The sequence below is a fragment of the Etheostoma cragini genome, chromosome 16, assembly GCF_013103735.1.
Source record: "Etheostoma cragini isolate CJK2018 chromosome 16, CSU_Ecrag_1.0, whole genome shotgun sequence".
Taxonomy (NCBI): domain Eukaryota; kingdom Metazoa; phylum Chordata; class Actinopteri; order Perciformes; family Percidae; genus Etheostoma; species Etheostoma cragini.
In genome coordinates, this window is record NC_048422.1 from 6,473,486 (window position 1) to 6,488,452 (window position 14,967).

Genomic DNA, 14,967 nt, shown 5'->3' on the forward strand with positions numbered 1-14,967 from the left:
CACAGAAATTAGCAAACAGGGAGTAAAAGCGTGTTCAGCCCTGGGGTGCTCCACGTGTTTACAGTGCACGGTGTGCATGTATTTTGCCATTATGGTGCAACGGATTTTGTAATATTATACTTAACATAGCAAAGAGCGACCAAAGACGTTCCTACTTTTCATCCTTTTATTTTAATTAAAAGCATTTATCAACTCACACACAGACTCCAGCCAACATAACATACAATTCCATGCTCAAGCACACTTTAAATAAATTATATGAAACCAAAAATAACATTCTTGTTGCTCTTGTAATCAAAAGCCAAAAGTATATTGATGCTAAGTGAAAACAGCACATCTCCCATTCATTCACATGTAAACACATCTTTGAAAGATCCCTTACAATATATTATTGATTCAATTTCTTCATTATGCTGATGACATTTTGCTATAGTTAAATAGCCTTCAATCAGAATTTGATATTAGCTGATTGAATTGATGGAATAGAAATGTATTCTACACATTAACACAGCGCCTGGTCTGGCTTCCTCTTCACTTCATGCCGTGCTGGCTCTCGTGGTGTCTGCGGAGATCCACTTTACGCTGGAAGCCTTTGGAACAAATGTCACATCCAAACGGTTTGAAGCCCGTGTGTTTCCTGCTGTGGGTGATCAGGTTGGAGCTTTGGCTGAACGCTTTACCACACACTTGGCACTTGTGGGGCTTTTCACCTACAAGATAAAAACAGGGAGAAATAACGCAGTGAGAAAATCATTTAGGAATGATTTGTGTAAAGAAGTTGCAGTTTCTTTACAATTGCTTCGGGAAAATCAAGTTTGTCATCCGTGTTGTGAATGGTGCCTGGGTGTTTTCCCCCAAAAGCGAAGTTTTGCATTAAAACATGGGTGAAGAATCAAGCCATTGTTCAGATTTGTCAAACATTTATTTGCAACAAACGGTGACAGCATAGAGTCCTTTTTACAGAGCTCGGCATGAAACAGGAAAACCAGATATGCAAAACCACACAGCATTTGTTTAATTTCCTTTTCTGATTTATCAGTAGTTATATTACTCCTGTTAACAATTCCCACATGCTGCACCTTGAAAGTAGATTACGGCAGGAGGAGCCATGGACAGTATCATATGTGGCCGCCTGCTGTAAAACAATCTACACACTGTGACTTACCGGTGTGAATGTACGTGTGTTTCTTCATGTCAGACTTCTGGTGGAACCTCTTGCCGCAGTACTGGCAGGGGTAAGGCCTCGTGTCCGAGTGGATGAGCAGGTGCGTGGAGAGAGTAGAGGAGCGTTTGAATGATTTGCCACACATCTTGCACTCAAAGCTTTTTTCCTGGTCAAAGGCAAAAGTAGAAAAAAGCGTTACACAATCATCCACAAATAAGCAAATGAGCTTCAAGCTTAATATTTGGCCTTGAAAACAACAGTTGACAAAATAATTTCCATTTTCTTTCTCAGAATAGAGCAGGTTACCAATAAGCAATTTAAAGGCGGCAGGGTCATTTGTATTGTTAAAGGGACAAGCCATCCATTTTACTCCTTGTGAGGAGTTCTGCTCAGTAAACAGACTTATAATGTGCTACAATGGGCACTTAAAAAAAAAAAAAAGTTGATTCAAAAACATTGAAATAGACATTTCACTGTAAGGGGTCTATAGATATACAAAATAATTGTGATGTCATCAAGGTTATTTCAGCTTGGGCATGGAGAAGACACATTTTTAACGTGGAGCCTGTGTCACAAACTGAAGGCGTCGGATTTAAAAGGTTTGGACATTTACTAGAAAAAAAAAATCGGATAAATACACTAGCATTATGGGACATGTAGGAACTTATTTACTGATCTATTCTGGTGTAGCCCATTAAGGTCCAGCGTCTTGGAGTCAGTGATGTACCTGAGAGTGAACGTTCATGTGTTGCTCTAGACTGACGGCGTGGCCGAAGGTTTTCCTGCAGATGCTGCAGCCAAAAGGTCTGGTTCCACTGTGCGACCTCCTGACGTGAACCTCCAGTCCGTGGGGCGTCGAGAACACCTAAAACAGTGTTGTTCCATTATCGGAGGTGCTTCCAGCTGATACAGAGCAATTTCGCTTTCCATTTTAACCTTTATGTTTGCACAGTACACGTATGTGAGGCTAGCATGTGGTGCGTACCTTTTCACAGGTGATACAGTGGTAGGTGTTGGAGGTGGGGGAGTAGTGGGTGCTGCAGTCCAGAGGCTGCGGGGGCTGTGGGCTGCGGCTGATGTACAGATTGTTGGCGTGCTGCAGCACTGTGGGGCTAAAACTCATCTGACGGAGCTTGTAGGAGGAAGGCACCGGCTCCCAGGCGTACGGCGGCTTGTAGAAGGGAGGGAACCCGGCCATGTGAGTCTCTGAGGGTGCACACGTACACACACACACACACACACACACACACACACACACACACAAAAGAATCACCTATCTGATTGAAAGTTATACTGTATTGCAAAAATTCCACTTTTCACGTTTGTAATTTCAAAACTTAAAATATGTCTGAAAATATACAATATGAATCCAACATATATTAAAAGCAAAGAAAAATCGGCCTACTGGCCTCATTTACACATTGAAGATAAGGTAAGGTACAGTTAAACTTTTTCTTTAACTTTTTAAAGATTTTTTTGGGGGCAAAGGGCCACTGGTCGGACCCAAACCCGGGCCCAGCCCCCGGGGCCAACGCTCCTGCTGGGTGAGCCAGAGGCCGCCCCCCTGCAGTTAAACTTAGGGATGCATGCATACCACATGCATGCTAAACATTAAAACATGATCAATAATATATCAGTATCCAATTATTTTCATCCATCCGGCTTGCTTTAACATAATTCTATACAATACATGTGTAATAATAGGGGGTCCCTACTCCGTCTCTTATTCAGCTACGGGGTCCTAGGTGTAAAAACTGTGGAGGGCCCCCTGCTGTAGAGAAAGCAAATAAAGATGGAGCTATGCGCAAGGGCAGCTTACCATTTAGGTAATAGGGCTGTGTGGGAGCCATGTGGGGTCTGGTTGGCTCTGGGTGAGCAGGTAAGGGACATTCAAGCTCTGTCTCGTCCTTTAAAGAGCAGTGGTCCGCAGCGGGAGACCGCCCCTCTGACTGAGGCCTGTCTTCAGAGTCTGTGCTCTGGACCTCTAGTGGGTCTTCTGCAAATCCACAACAAATAAAAAGTGTGATTGATTCAAGCAAAAGACATGTCTCTGTGTGACTAAATAGCAAGTAAATATTCTATAACAACAAAACTCCGGGGTTACTATTGGAGGACATTTTGTTTGAACAAGAAACATTCAGTGCTTAACCCTGACATGTTGAACTGGAGAATGATGTATGAGTTCATTAATATCATATGTATGATTAGTGTTTATCCTTCTCAAAATATGTCTTAAAAAATTGTTTTGAACGCAGCAGCTGCTAATAATGACATAGGGCTGTAAAAGTAGCCAGGGCTTATTTAAATGTTTCAACCACAGCTTCACACACACACACACACACACACACACACACACACACACACGCACACGCACACGCACACACACAGATATGGCATTTTACCTGCACTTGTGGGGGCCTCTTCATATGATCGGTGAACATTATAGGAAGCGCACCTTTTGTTTTTCACCAGAAAAGACCGAGGCATTTTAATCCTGCACCAAAAAAAAAATGAAAAGAAAAGTGAGTGACACAATTAGGCTTAAGCGTACTTTGAAATAAAGTTTTCCTACATTTTTGTAGTCTTTAATTGCAGTTACTGTTACTTTTTTATAGGCTAATTTAATGCATTAGGAAATAACCGTAGCCATATATTCAATTCACGCGCTAATTTTACAAATATCATAATATAGGCTAATATAAATGATTATATATTTCAAATTTTTCAACAGGCCTATACACACGTAACGTTTAATTAGCACATTTGAGAAATGTTACGGATTAAATTGTTCTATTATTTGTGAAAAGGTGTTTGAAGTCGTCAAAAGTTTCCCTCTAACTAGTAAAAAGTTATTTTACCTCCAGGAGATAGTCGGTAGTTACTCACCGTTAGTTTAACAGGTTCCAGTCAAAATGAAACGTGCAGTAGGCCCAATAATACTCTATTTCAACTAGATAACTAATAAGACTACTGCTATTAATAAGAATGTTGTCCTGGTGTGAAGCGGCTCTGCGCAGGAAAATCCTTTCCTTAAAAGTCCCAAAAGCAAAGCAGTTGAAAAGCATCACACTTGTTGCTCTCTCTTTTTCTCCCCTCCCTGATTTTCAATCAGATAATTTCGCAGGAGAATCTGACTGTGGTTTCAACCAATGAAATGGCCAACCTGCAGGTGGAAATTTGCGTAAAAAAACACGGGGCCTGCGCTGTCCCTGGAACAGTTACGCAGAACACCCAGTGCTCCGGGGGACAAGCCTACATGGTCACGTTAAAGTTCTGACATATGCTCTTCAAGCACAGCGTTTCAGGGCTTCAAATGAAGCATATAGAAGAAGAAGAAGAGTATTGTTTGCATTTAATTGCACATTGCGCTGATCTTCAAAAGAAACAATAATAAAAACACACATCAATTTAACATCAACTTATTTTATTTTTTATTTATTTTTAAATACATTTTAAATCTGACCATTTCTGCTTCCCAATGTTTGATTTACAGGATTTGGTCGGATAATTCTGTGTGTGTGACTGTGTTGTGCACAATGTTTTTAATGAGCGGAAGCTCCTAGGAGTCTGTAGCACCTCCAAAGACACACACACCAAACCAGTCCAGGAGACTAACACTGTTGACTCTTTCTTTAGTTATAAAAGCACTTGGACACTTGTGTACTTCAGTAACCGGTGGATATAGTATTTGCGCTATGATACCATTGCACCTTTCTGCATTTGATTTTTTTTTCCACACCGCTCCTTGAAACACGCTGAAATATAACTTTACCGTAGGGCCCACCATTGATATCTACCTTTGTTTTTGTACTATGTATGTGTGCGTGGATGTCACATGTTTGTGTGTCTGTGTGAGTGTATGTTGTGTATAACCCATTAGACACCTTAATTTCCCTCGGGATAAATATTTATCTATCTATCTATCTATCTATCTATCTATCTATCTATCTATCTATCTATCTATCTATCTATCTATCTATCTATCTATCTATCTATCTACTCAGACAGGCAGCTTTCTTTAGTCACGCACGCACTGAGTGACAAGATAATGAAAGAAAGAAGTATGTTTAAAAAAGCCAATTATTTGGGGCAACAGTTTTTCAGAAAAAACTGACAACTCATTATTTATTACTTCCTTAAAAGAGCATCGAGTCTTAGAACGAGAACCATTTGGAGGATGAGAGGATGTGTGAGGGAAGAAGTGCAAGTGCGACATCTTGTGGACAGCCTGTGTCTCATTTATCTTGACACGGACGAGTGTTGGGGTCTTGAGATTTTTCATTTGATTCATTTACCCTTAAAAACCATCTCTGAATCCGTTCTGTGACTAGGCTTTATTTCTCCATAACATTAAACTGAACTGCCTTTTTAAATCATGTTGTGCAATGTGTATTTATCTTATATAGCCTGTGCTGTGCATGTGTATTGAAGATCATTGAAAAAAAAAGAAATGGCGCATTGTCAGAGATGCAAGTTCATAATAAAGGTTCCTACACACACACACACACACACACACACACACACACAGACATAATGGAAGGATTGTGGAGACTGTGTTTGTAGTGTACTTTTCTTTATGTGTCATCTGGACCAATGTTTTGCATATTTGTTTTTTTTTTATCAAAATTTTAGTTTTTTTTTTTATATTTAGAAATTGACAGATACAATTATGAACAATAGACTAGACCTGGAACTCGTCCCAGAGTTAAAAATAAAACACAGAGAGGAAAGCTTGGAGGCAAAACAACACATTCAGAAACAGACACACATGAACACACACACACAGACACAAGACAAGGGACCAATCACGTGCGCAGGTTGAGGTGGCACAAGGCTACAGTCCAGACCAAGTGTCCAGGGTCCATGGATGCACTCCGTCGACAGTTCCATGTACACAACATCCAAGAAGGCAAGGGTCCATGCACAGATAGACATGAAATGAGGAGGCTTCCAACGGGTTGGAATCATCCTCTTAGCAGATGTAAACACCAGCAACAACACCAAGTTTTAGAGAGCTGAAGGGCTGACAGATCATTCAGAATCAAAACATTGACAGTAACGGGTACAGTATCATTTATCAAAGCAGAAATTTTGAATGCAACTTTGTTCCAGAACTGACCGAGAGGAGAGCACTCCTGAACATGTGATGATGTGCACCTTGAGCTTTGATTGGGCCGAAAACGCATTAAGGGCTGTTAATGATTTTAATGTGGTGCATTTTCACGGGGCTGAGATATATGTCCTGTTGCAATTATAGTGAATCTGCTGATGGTCTGGATTGAGTGATAGTACTGGGATGTCAGACTCTACATCATGTCAGTCCAGATCGACAATCAGTCCTGAGCAATGGCGTGCCCAGATCCTCCCAATAGGAAGGGCAGTGCGGCCAGATGACGCCAAGAACTGATAAAGCCTGGATACCATGCCACAGTTTTTAGGCTGCACAGTAAATAACTTCCAAATAGGATGCCTTGAGTGCCAACCCTAACTGATGGTAAAAGTAAAAAGAGGAACGTGGTAGACTGAATGCATTTTGTAGATCAGAGAAGTCAACCTCGCCTAAAATATCATTCAGATTGTGAACTCCCCTTTGTTCCCATTACGGGGCTGTTGTTGGCCTCCCACCAATCAGGGGTGCTGTATTACTAAATAATGCGGCAATATTTTCAGCCAATCTCCAAGTTTTGATGAAAGACAATGGGGCCAAAGTGTAGCTCACACTGTTTGTTGGATACATTGTCAGAAAAGAACATCATGGAGTGACCAAGGCTCTGTCATAGCACTTTCTAAGGTATGCCTACAAACAGATTGGATTAAACCATGTAAGGAGGGGTCTTCAGACAAAGGACCAGGAATAATGTTTAAAGTTGGGAACTGAGAGGCCACCATCCCCTCTGCTCCTCTGTAGAGTAGACATCTTAAGTCGCAGCCGCTTGCCTTTCCAGATGAATTTAGATACCGCTCATGGTAATTTACATTAGTAACCCGCAGTAGGGGAGAGAGGTAGAGCTCACAAAATTAATCCTGGTTGAAACAATTTTAATCACTGAGGTTTTGCACTTTTGTTTAAACAAAAACAAATTTGATCATAATTTTTTTTTAAACACGGCTTTCTTATCCAGTTGTTATTCTTTGTGTTCTTGTATCTATTTTGCAGTGGTAAGTGTTGCTGTAAAAGAGCATGGATGTGAATAAGAATAATGTAATTTCATTTGTGTGGAATCACGTTTTGAGAGAAACCTAGTGTACACTGTATACATCTCATGGTTACATTCACTTTACTGCATATCCCACCATGCACATGTCCTTGTATCATTCATTCAAGTTAATGTAGGCTATGTATATATTGGTATTTGTTGTAAAGGGTTGAAACTACATTTACTTGTTCTGGCACTTGTGTGACAGCAGCCAATTAACAATAATTTTCATAGAAAGAAACAGGGACTTTTGTCAGTGACAATGATGCAACGTTAGATTTTATGATATCATTAATGTTGAATGTCATCCGAATGTAAAATTTTAATTTGGCTTTGTTCAGCTTTAAAAAAAAAAAAAATACACTAAATGTCAGGATTGGCAAACGTAAAAATATCAATGCTGAGTAAAAATTCTGAGATGGTGGTTCCCAAACCCTTTCACGCCAATGACCCCTAAACTGACACAAATTAGATTATGATTTTGTCCCAGGGTCCTGCATCTGCTTTTAGATGTTTTATTACAGAAAGTGTAGAAGAAGCCATAGAAACAGAGCACATTTACAGTAAGTCCACCCCCCACCAGTGGGTAAAACAACTCTCTGCTCTAATGACTTGTATTGTGTGAAGGAGCCTCCTCATTAATTCCGTCTGCTAGCAAACAACAGAAAATGCCTAAAAAGTGCTGTGTGATGGGATGCCCTACCAACATAGCAAACAACCCAAATTGTGCTGCTGATTGTTTTACCCTGCACTGGGCGTGGTTTTAGGAGTAGGACTCAGAGCGCTCGGTCTCCATGACTAAAAGTCTTACGTTCTATCTAGGGCTTGACATTAGCACCCGCCTACCCGCCAAATGCGGGTGGATTTCGGTAACTCAGTCAATCACACTAGCCATTTTGGCACATGGCATGCCTTTATATTATTAACACTAATTATTAACACTAGTGGATGGAGGTGCCGCTGTGTCGCTGCCTAACAGGAACACAGCTGTGACCCAGTGTGCAGCAGGCAGCAGCCCACGGCCGGAGTAGGGTGGCCCGTACAACACATCAGACTAGCAAGCCGCAGTGATTCCATGAAACAACACCAAAGATTCTTTTGTGCCCTCAAATAATGTTGCCCAAATCGTTTCAGTGGCTCTTCGACTTGTAACAGGGTGAACAGCACTTCTGCATCTGCTTTGTGGCCCTCTATCGGCTAACTGCAATATGCGAGTTTCCCACGTTGGGTAGCAGATCTGAAGTTGGAATGAGAACGCGTGAATGTAAAAATTCCCGTTTCAGCCTGTAGAGGGACCAAAGAGGAAACGTTATTTGGTGTTGCTTTAAAATGTCCCCCAGAGCTCCATTCAGCATGTGCACGTGACATGGCAAGCCAAGGCAAGGTTGTGTCTGTATAGGTCATGGACTACATAAGGTATAGGCAGAGGCCATCTACAGAAAGCCTTTTGACTCACTGTTTAGCCCCGTTGGACTGAATTTGGTAGCAGCTGCACCAGAGTTCCACTGGGGGTGATCGCGGTTCAGTGCAAAATGAATGGGACTCCATGGAGCTAAACGGCTGAATTTGTCTTTTTCGTCTGATTGTCATTGAGAAATCTCAGATTCTATTGTAATTTCAACATGGATTAAAGGTTAAAAGTTGAAGGTACAAGTACTCATGTCCTTTCGATTTCTCATAGGTTTAGTCATTGTTGCCCTTAACACGCTCGCACTCTGCTAAGGAATGCTGGTTGGTCAGGAATGGTTACAACTGGAAATCCTGCTTGATGGCATCCAAATCAGAACCAGACTGTCAGAGTGAATATTTCGCCGTGGTCTTTAAAACATTAGCAAAACTCTTTCTTGCGCGTGTATTGACAGGGAGTGCCTAACCTGTCAGCTGTGTTGTTGATGCCTCGAGATGATGAAGGGGGTAAGCCTCTCTCTAGAACAAATAGCTCCTATGGCGCTATTTGATACCACCAAGCCATCACCCGCCGTTAGCAACCCATTGACTGACTCAGAGCTTTCCGTAAAGCAGTATCTCTGGCCGCATGATGTGTATGTCGTCATTGACATTTAAAAAAGCTTTTCAGGACAAAAAAGCGACTTAGAAAAGACTAACACCCAGCAGTGTGTATTTGTATGTGTGAAGGGTATAGCTCGGTGTCCCACCATTCATTCTGCTCTTGCAGAAAAAGGAGATTTACACACATTATTAGAGTTGAACATTTGATGAAGTCTTGCTTTTGGTGTTTTCAGAGCTCTTTTGCAATTAAAAGGGTTGAAGTAAATTAAAGCACACCATGGTCAACTTCATTAAGATAAAACTGAATAAAGTGTAATCTTCCACAAAGTAGCGGCTAATGAAAATTATGAGTGGCTAGTAGCTTTCGAATACCATTAGCCACAATGGCTGGTGAGCTAACATCAAGCCCTGATTCTATTACTGTGTGACTTTGCATGGAATTTATAGTGACAATAAATGATTCCCTTTTGTTGCTGGGAAACCATGGAAACCCCACGTAAACCACTGGGGGTCCCGGACCCCACATCATTTTTTTTTCTTTCTTTTTAGTCAAATTATGAGATGAGTCACAATTTTTATTTTTGACAAATTATTCAATTTAGGTTAAGTCTCAGTTATGAAAAAGGCTTTACAATATTTTTACCTCAAAATCCTGACTTTAAAATGTAGAAATTGCATTTCTTCTTACTTTTCAATTATGTTGAATTTCATAATCATACATACATGCAAACCTACATAAATCAGTTCAAACATACATACATATATACATATATGCAGCTTATTATCAATTCCTTTTTTTCTGCTGTTATTGGGGTTTCATATAAAAACACTACCTGAATAAAAATCTAATTTGCGCGTGCGCTTTTCACATGTGGGTCACGCGAAACCGCATTACACACATTTCATCCTTCCACCAATGGGGAGATTAGAAAAACAATCTTAGCTTTGCAACAGAGCGAACCATTGTAACCAGCGTACACATGAAATTACTACATCTGAGTTATTACATGCAATTTATTACATTCATTTTAGTTGTTGCTTGAGTCGATGAGTTGTTAGAGTTGTAATTGCGATTTGCGGGGCGCTAATTTGTGGGATTAGTTTGCATGCAGCCCGACAGCGGAGGCGGATTTTGGTGGGATGGGCTGTGAGGTGTTCAAGATGGCGGCGCCCTGTGGAGTGCAGCTACTCTAACAGGTAAACAGTTCCGATTATTAATGTCTCATGTGTTTTTCTTACAGCGAATATTAACGCATATGACTCGTTTTACTGCAAACGAGGTGTTCGGCTTGCTTCTACGCCGATTGAACACGACTGCCAGCCAGATGAATCCCGAGCGAGTGTGGGTCGCTGCTGCCAGCTAACGTTAGCTCTTGGCGTTGGGACTGACTTGTTTTTGGAAAGAGCCGGTGATGGATTTAGGATATGTTGACGCTTTAGACATGTATCCGTGGTTATAGCTGCGTTTTCTGTCACGTTCAAAAGGGGTTATCGCTTTGCCAGAGGAAAATATGCTTATATATTTTTCCAATAATCGGATAAAGTAAACCCAACCCTGCCCATTGTTCTCTGCGAGTTGTTTACGACAGGCAGCAGCCAGTGGCCAGTCCACATACAGCAGCCCTCAGCCGGGCCGGGCCGGGCCGAGCCAGGCTAGGCTCTGCTCTGCTCGCATTGAGCATGGCACTATCACTGACTATCATTATGGCCCGTTTGGTTATTTAATTTGCTTCACGTAAAAATGATCTCTTGCAGTTTTTTGCATCATAGTTCTATATTTAGCTTTTATATTTTGGCTGCAGACACACTTGCATGCACAGTTTTCCCCTATTATCATGTTAATCATTAATATCCTGTCTCATTCGTTCGCCATCAGACTCTCCTGTCACCATGGTGACAAAATGGTTCACTAGTTTCACAGTTTGAAACTAGTGAATCGCTTGGTCACATTACACTGGGCTCACTGTCACCATGGCTCATGTCTCTTCCTCATAATTTGCACCAATTTTTCTTTTAGTAGCAGGGCTGTACTGATCATGAGTTTGTTTGACCAGAATTGTAATATTCTTATTCTTATTATTAATAATGATAAAAATGAACCTAAAGCAATTTCTTTGAAAAAATACAGGAATCCACTGTCCTCAAGGTCCCTATGGCCCCGCCAATACAAATTATAGTGCAATACTATTTTTGGTACTTCTATTAAGAAGAATACTTTTTTCAATACCTTGGTTTGATGCATATGTTTTTCTACAAAGCCCTTATTTAATTTAACCACATATTGGAAGCGTCTCAGTGCATCAGCATTTAATGTCCCAACAGAGAATCCGCCGTACAAGAAATTAACCACATTTAGACGTAGTCTAATATAAGCGGGATATCTCCCGGTCTAAATGAAGGGTCCTGGGGTTGGGGAAGCAGCTCTAGCCGCCTGTTGGGATGAATGAGGGTCTGTGTGATTTTTCATTAATGAAGTTAACCACAAGCTCCAACAGCCTAAATGTCTTCAAACGGTTTGCTTTGTTTTTCAGCATTGAAACATTCGGATGATACCCACCCACTGTTAATAGTGCTTCTAGTGTGTGGGATTCATTTTTTTAAAGTATTCTATTCTTTTACATTAACTTTTCATTGTCATGTCAGCCTATTAACAGATCAACAGATTTTTTAAATATATTTTTGGATAAACTCTTTTGCATATTTGCCAGCCCTGTGCTGCAGTTTTTTATCAGTCGTGCTGCTGTAAAATATGACTGGGTGAATTGATCTACTGCTGTGTGTGTGCGCCTGTCTATTTACGTGACTTCCATGGAATTATTGAGACTAATTAAATAAACAACAAACCAAACGGCAACTAACAGCACAATATCTTAACCTCATACTGTACATATAATGTCCCACGAATAAGATATCTAACAATTGTCAAGCAAATTAAATTAATATATACAGTACACAGAGCTAGAAAGAGCATATAGACAACTGTTCTGCATTTGTTTTGTGCATATTAAATTTAGGTAAAAAATTATGTGAAGAAAGTTAACATTTGCTATTATCTCTGAATTAATTGAATTATTGATCTGTATCCTCGTTGCTGTGGGTCACTTTAAAGCGTGCAGGCTCATAACCTTATTATCGCTGAAATAATAAGTCCCTTACTTGATAAATTGACTGGCTGAAAAGACAACATTTTCGATACTTACTGTTAACCTCTTTAGCAAAAAAAGTAAAACATTCTGGAACATCTGCTTCCAGTTTCTTCAGTTAGAAGGATGTACTATTATATCAATATCTTTGGGGTTTGGAGAGAACAATCACATTCTCTGGGAGTTTTTATTGGCATTTTGCTCTATTTAATGACATTTTGTAGACCAAAAACTTAATGGATCTTTCAAAATATGAATGAATAGATTCATCTTAGTTGCTCTACATCATGTTTAGTCAAGTTAACCACTCCTTCATTCCCGTTTATCCCATGCAGCAGGGAGATGAAAGGAAATGTGCTATTTGCTTACTGAACAGGGTAGTTGTGTTGAGTTTCATTCCTTAAAATCAGTTTTTTAAGTGCTTAAATATATTCACCCAGGAGGAAAGGAGGCTATTGGTAACCGCTTGCACACAGTCCAGTGTTACTTCCAGTGTGTGTACATGGAAGCATAAAGGTTCTTTGTGTCCTCCTGAGCGTTCCCAAGCTGCCTGAGATCACACTGAGGGTGGTTCCTGTTTGTGCCACTGACCTGTCCCTGCAAGAAAAAACCAGCCACGGTTTGAATGCACTTTCCACCCTCTGACTCCCAAACCCCATGACTGAGCACTTCATTGATAACAGGGAAAGAAATGCGCTCTGACCTGTTCTGTGAGTCAACAAACAAGAGCACATTTTGATTAGTTATGAACGAGAGCGGCTTAAGGACATTAATAATGTTTATTTGTTTCTGGTTATAGAAACTGTTATATAGTTATATATAGAATATATAGAATTATATAGAATATGTTACTGGTTATTGATTCACTTCTTCATGACCAACTCCAATTTGGCTCCTTTGGTCTTAGTTTTGGTAGCATGTGACCGTGTTGAAAGATTGGTTATTCTGTGATAATGGAATAGTTTGTAGGATTCAGCCTCTAATATGTTGAGTGTTGAGAGGAGGTCTTAAGAGCTGAGGAGATGTCTGGTGCTGATTCATTTACTCCTGTTAGGGAGTGAGCTGCTGGGTGCAGACACTCCCCCTGACGATTCTGACCTGCCTATCAGGATTATTCATAGCGGTTTTTAAGATGGAGATTTGCAAGGCTCCCCCGACCTTCTGTACTTTGAATGACTGACTGAGCGTCCAGTAGCCTCAGTGTATCACAGACAACATGAATCGACTAGTTATCTGAAATGGTAAACACGTTAGGCCAGGTGGTTTTAGAAGCACATTTCCAATATAGACAGCATAATACTAAATGTAAAAAAAAATTTAAAAAAAAACAAACAAAAAAAACTCTTAAAGTAAACTCTACATTTCAGACACTGATAGTAAATGCGGACGATTGTAACTAGTCAAATAGGGTGACCTGACGCTCCGGATGGTTTGATAAGACAGAACCGAGGTCTAAGGTCAACTAGCCAGTACTGTGAATTCATGTTAACTGCAAAAGCGCTTTTCTGGCCATCATTCAACACCACAGCTCAGGAACAGAAGGGTTCACATTTTGTCAGATGCTAATATGGTGACACTAATCTTGAAACTGTTGATTGTAGAGATACTCAGTGGTTGTGTATGTGTGTGTAAGTGTGTGTGGCATCTACTTTCCCCCCCAAAAAAGGACATTTTTAGAGTCCACACTACATATACTGTATGTTTGCAACTGTACAACTTGTTGGGCCTCTTTAAAGATACAATGTACCTGAATAGAGTTTGTGATTATTTGGCTAAATATTTCTCTTATACAGCCTAAGGTGATCTCTTTCTTCCAACACACAACCACTAAGCTTTATGCAAATGAATGCGCGATCACACCAGCGATCTGCAAACGAGTGCGTGGCATCTTTTGGGCCTAAGTCCTCTAAAAACCTAGGGAAAACTCTATTATGGTTCAGTGGTAGTATTCTCATTGAGCCATGTCAACAAAACACCATGATTGCAATGGATAATCAGTGATACATTGTGCCCTATGCTAGTTATCTGCATCGTTTGTAAATATGAATGATATAACAATAAAAACTAATATTTGCAGTCTATGGGCATATCCCAGCTAGTTTATTGTGGTGTTCACATGTTCTGTGGTAATGTAGAAAAGCAAAGCTTTGTTATTAGACCCATTTCGGTGATAGAAGTAGCAATGCCTGCCTGTTGAGTTGGTACTTTCCTGAGAAAGTGATTTATTTTGCCATTTCAGTAACACAGTATGTAAGCCAGCGTTGCTGAATACATTTTGACAGTAGGAAAATCTCAGGTGTAAATAATGAAATGAATGATGGCTGAATTCTATTTAGCCGCTTCAGTTTCAGGGTCCTGGTATTGTGCATGTCGGCCCACTGTCACACGGCCACAACTTACTGTGGCACTTGAATAGAACTGAGCCACTATTCATGTTATTGGTAACATCTGG

The 14,967-nt window shown here is 40.4% G+C and overlaps 2 protein-coding genes across 2 annotated transcripts in view; one reads left to right on the top strand and one right to left on the bottom strand.

Moving 5' to 3' along the window:
* Nucleotides 1–213: 213 nt before the first annotated feature.
* gfi1b (growth factor independent 1B transcription repressor) lies at nucleotides 214–4,392 on the bottom strand. Its single transcript, XM_034896899.1, has 7 exons — nucleotides 4,052–4,392; nucleotides 3,568–3,659; nucleotides 2,985–3,161; nucleotides 2,151–2,371; nucleotides 1,893–2,030; nucleotides 1,166–1,331; nucleotides 214–710 (listed from the first exon to the last, which is right to left on the bottom strand). Exons 2-7 carry the CDS (start codon nucleotides 3,650–3,652, stop codon nucleotides 532–534), a joined length of 966 nt encoding a protein of 321 aa, XP_034752790.1. The 5' UTR covers nucleotides 3,653–3,659; nucleotides 4,052–4,392; the 3' UTR covers nucleotides 214–531.
* A 5,994-nt stretch (nucleotides 4,393–10,386) lies between these two features.
* The window catches only part of tsc1b (TSC complex subunit 1b), a 29,547-nt gene continuing 24,966 nt past the window's right edge, over nucleotides 10,387–14,967 (top strand). The window contains exon 1 of the mRNA XM_034896421.1: nucleotides 10,387–10,569. The gene's annotated coding sequence lies outside the window, so the exon portion shown is untranslated. The remainder of the gene's footprint in view (nucleotides 10,570–14,967) is intronic.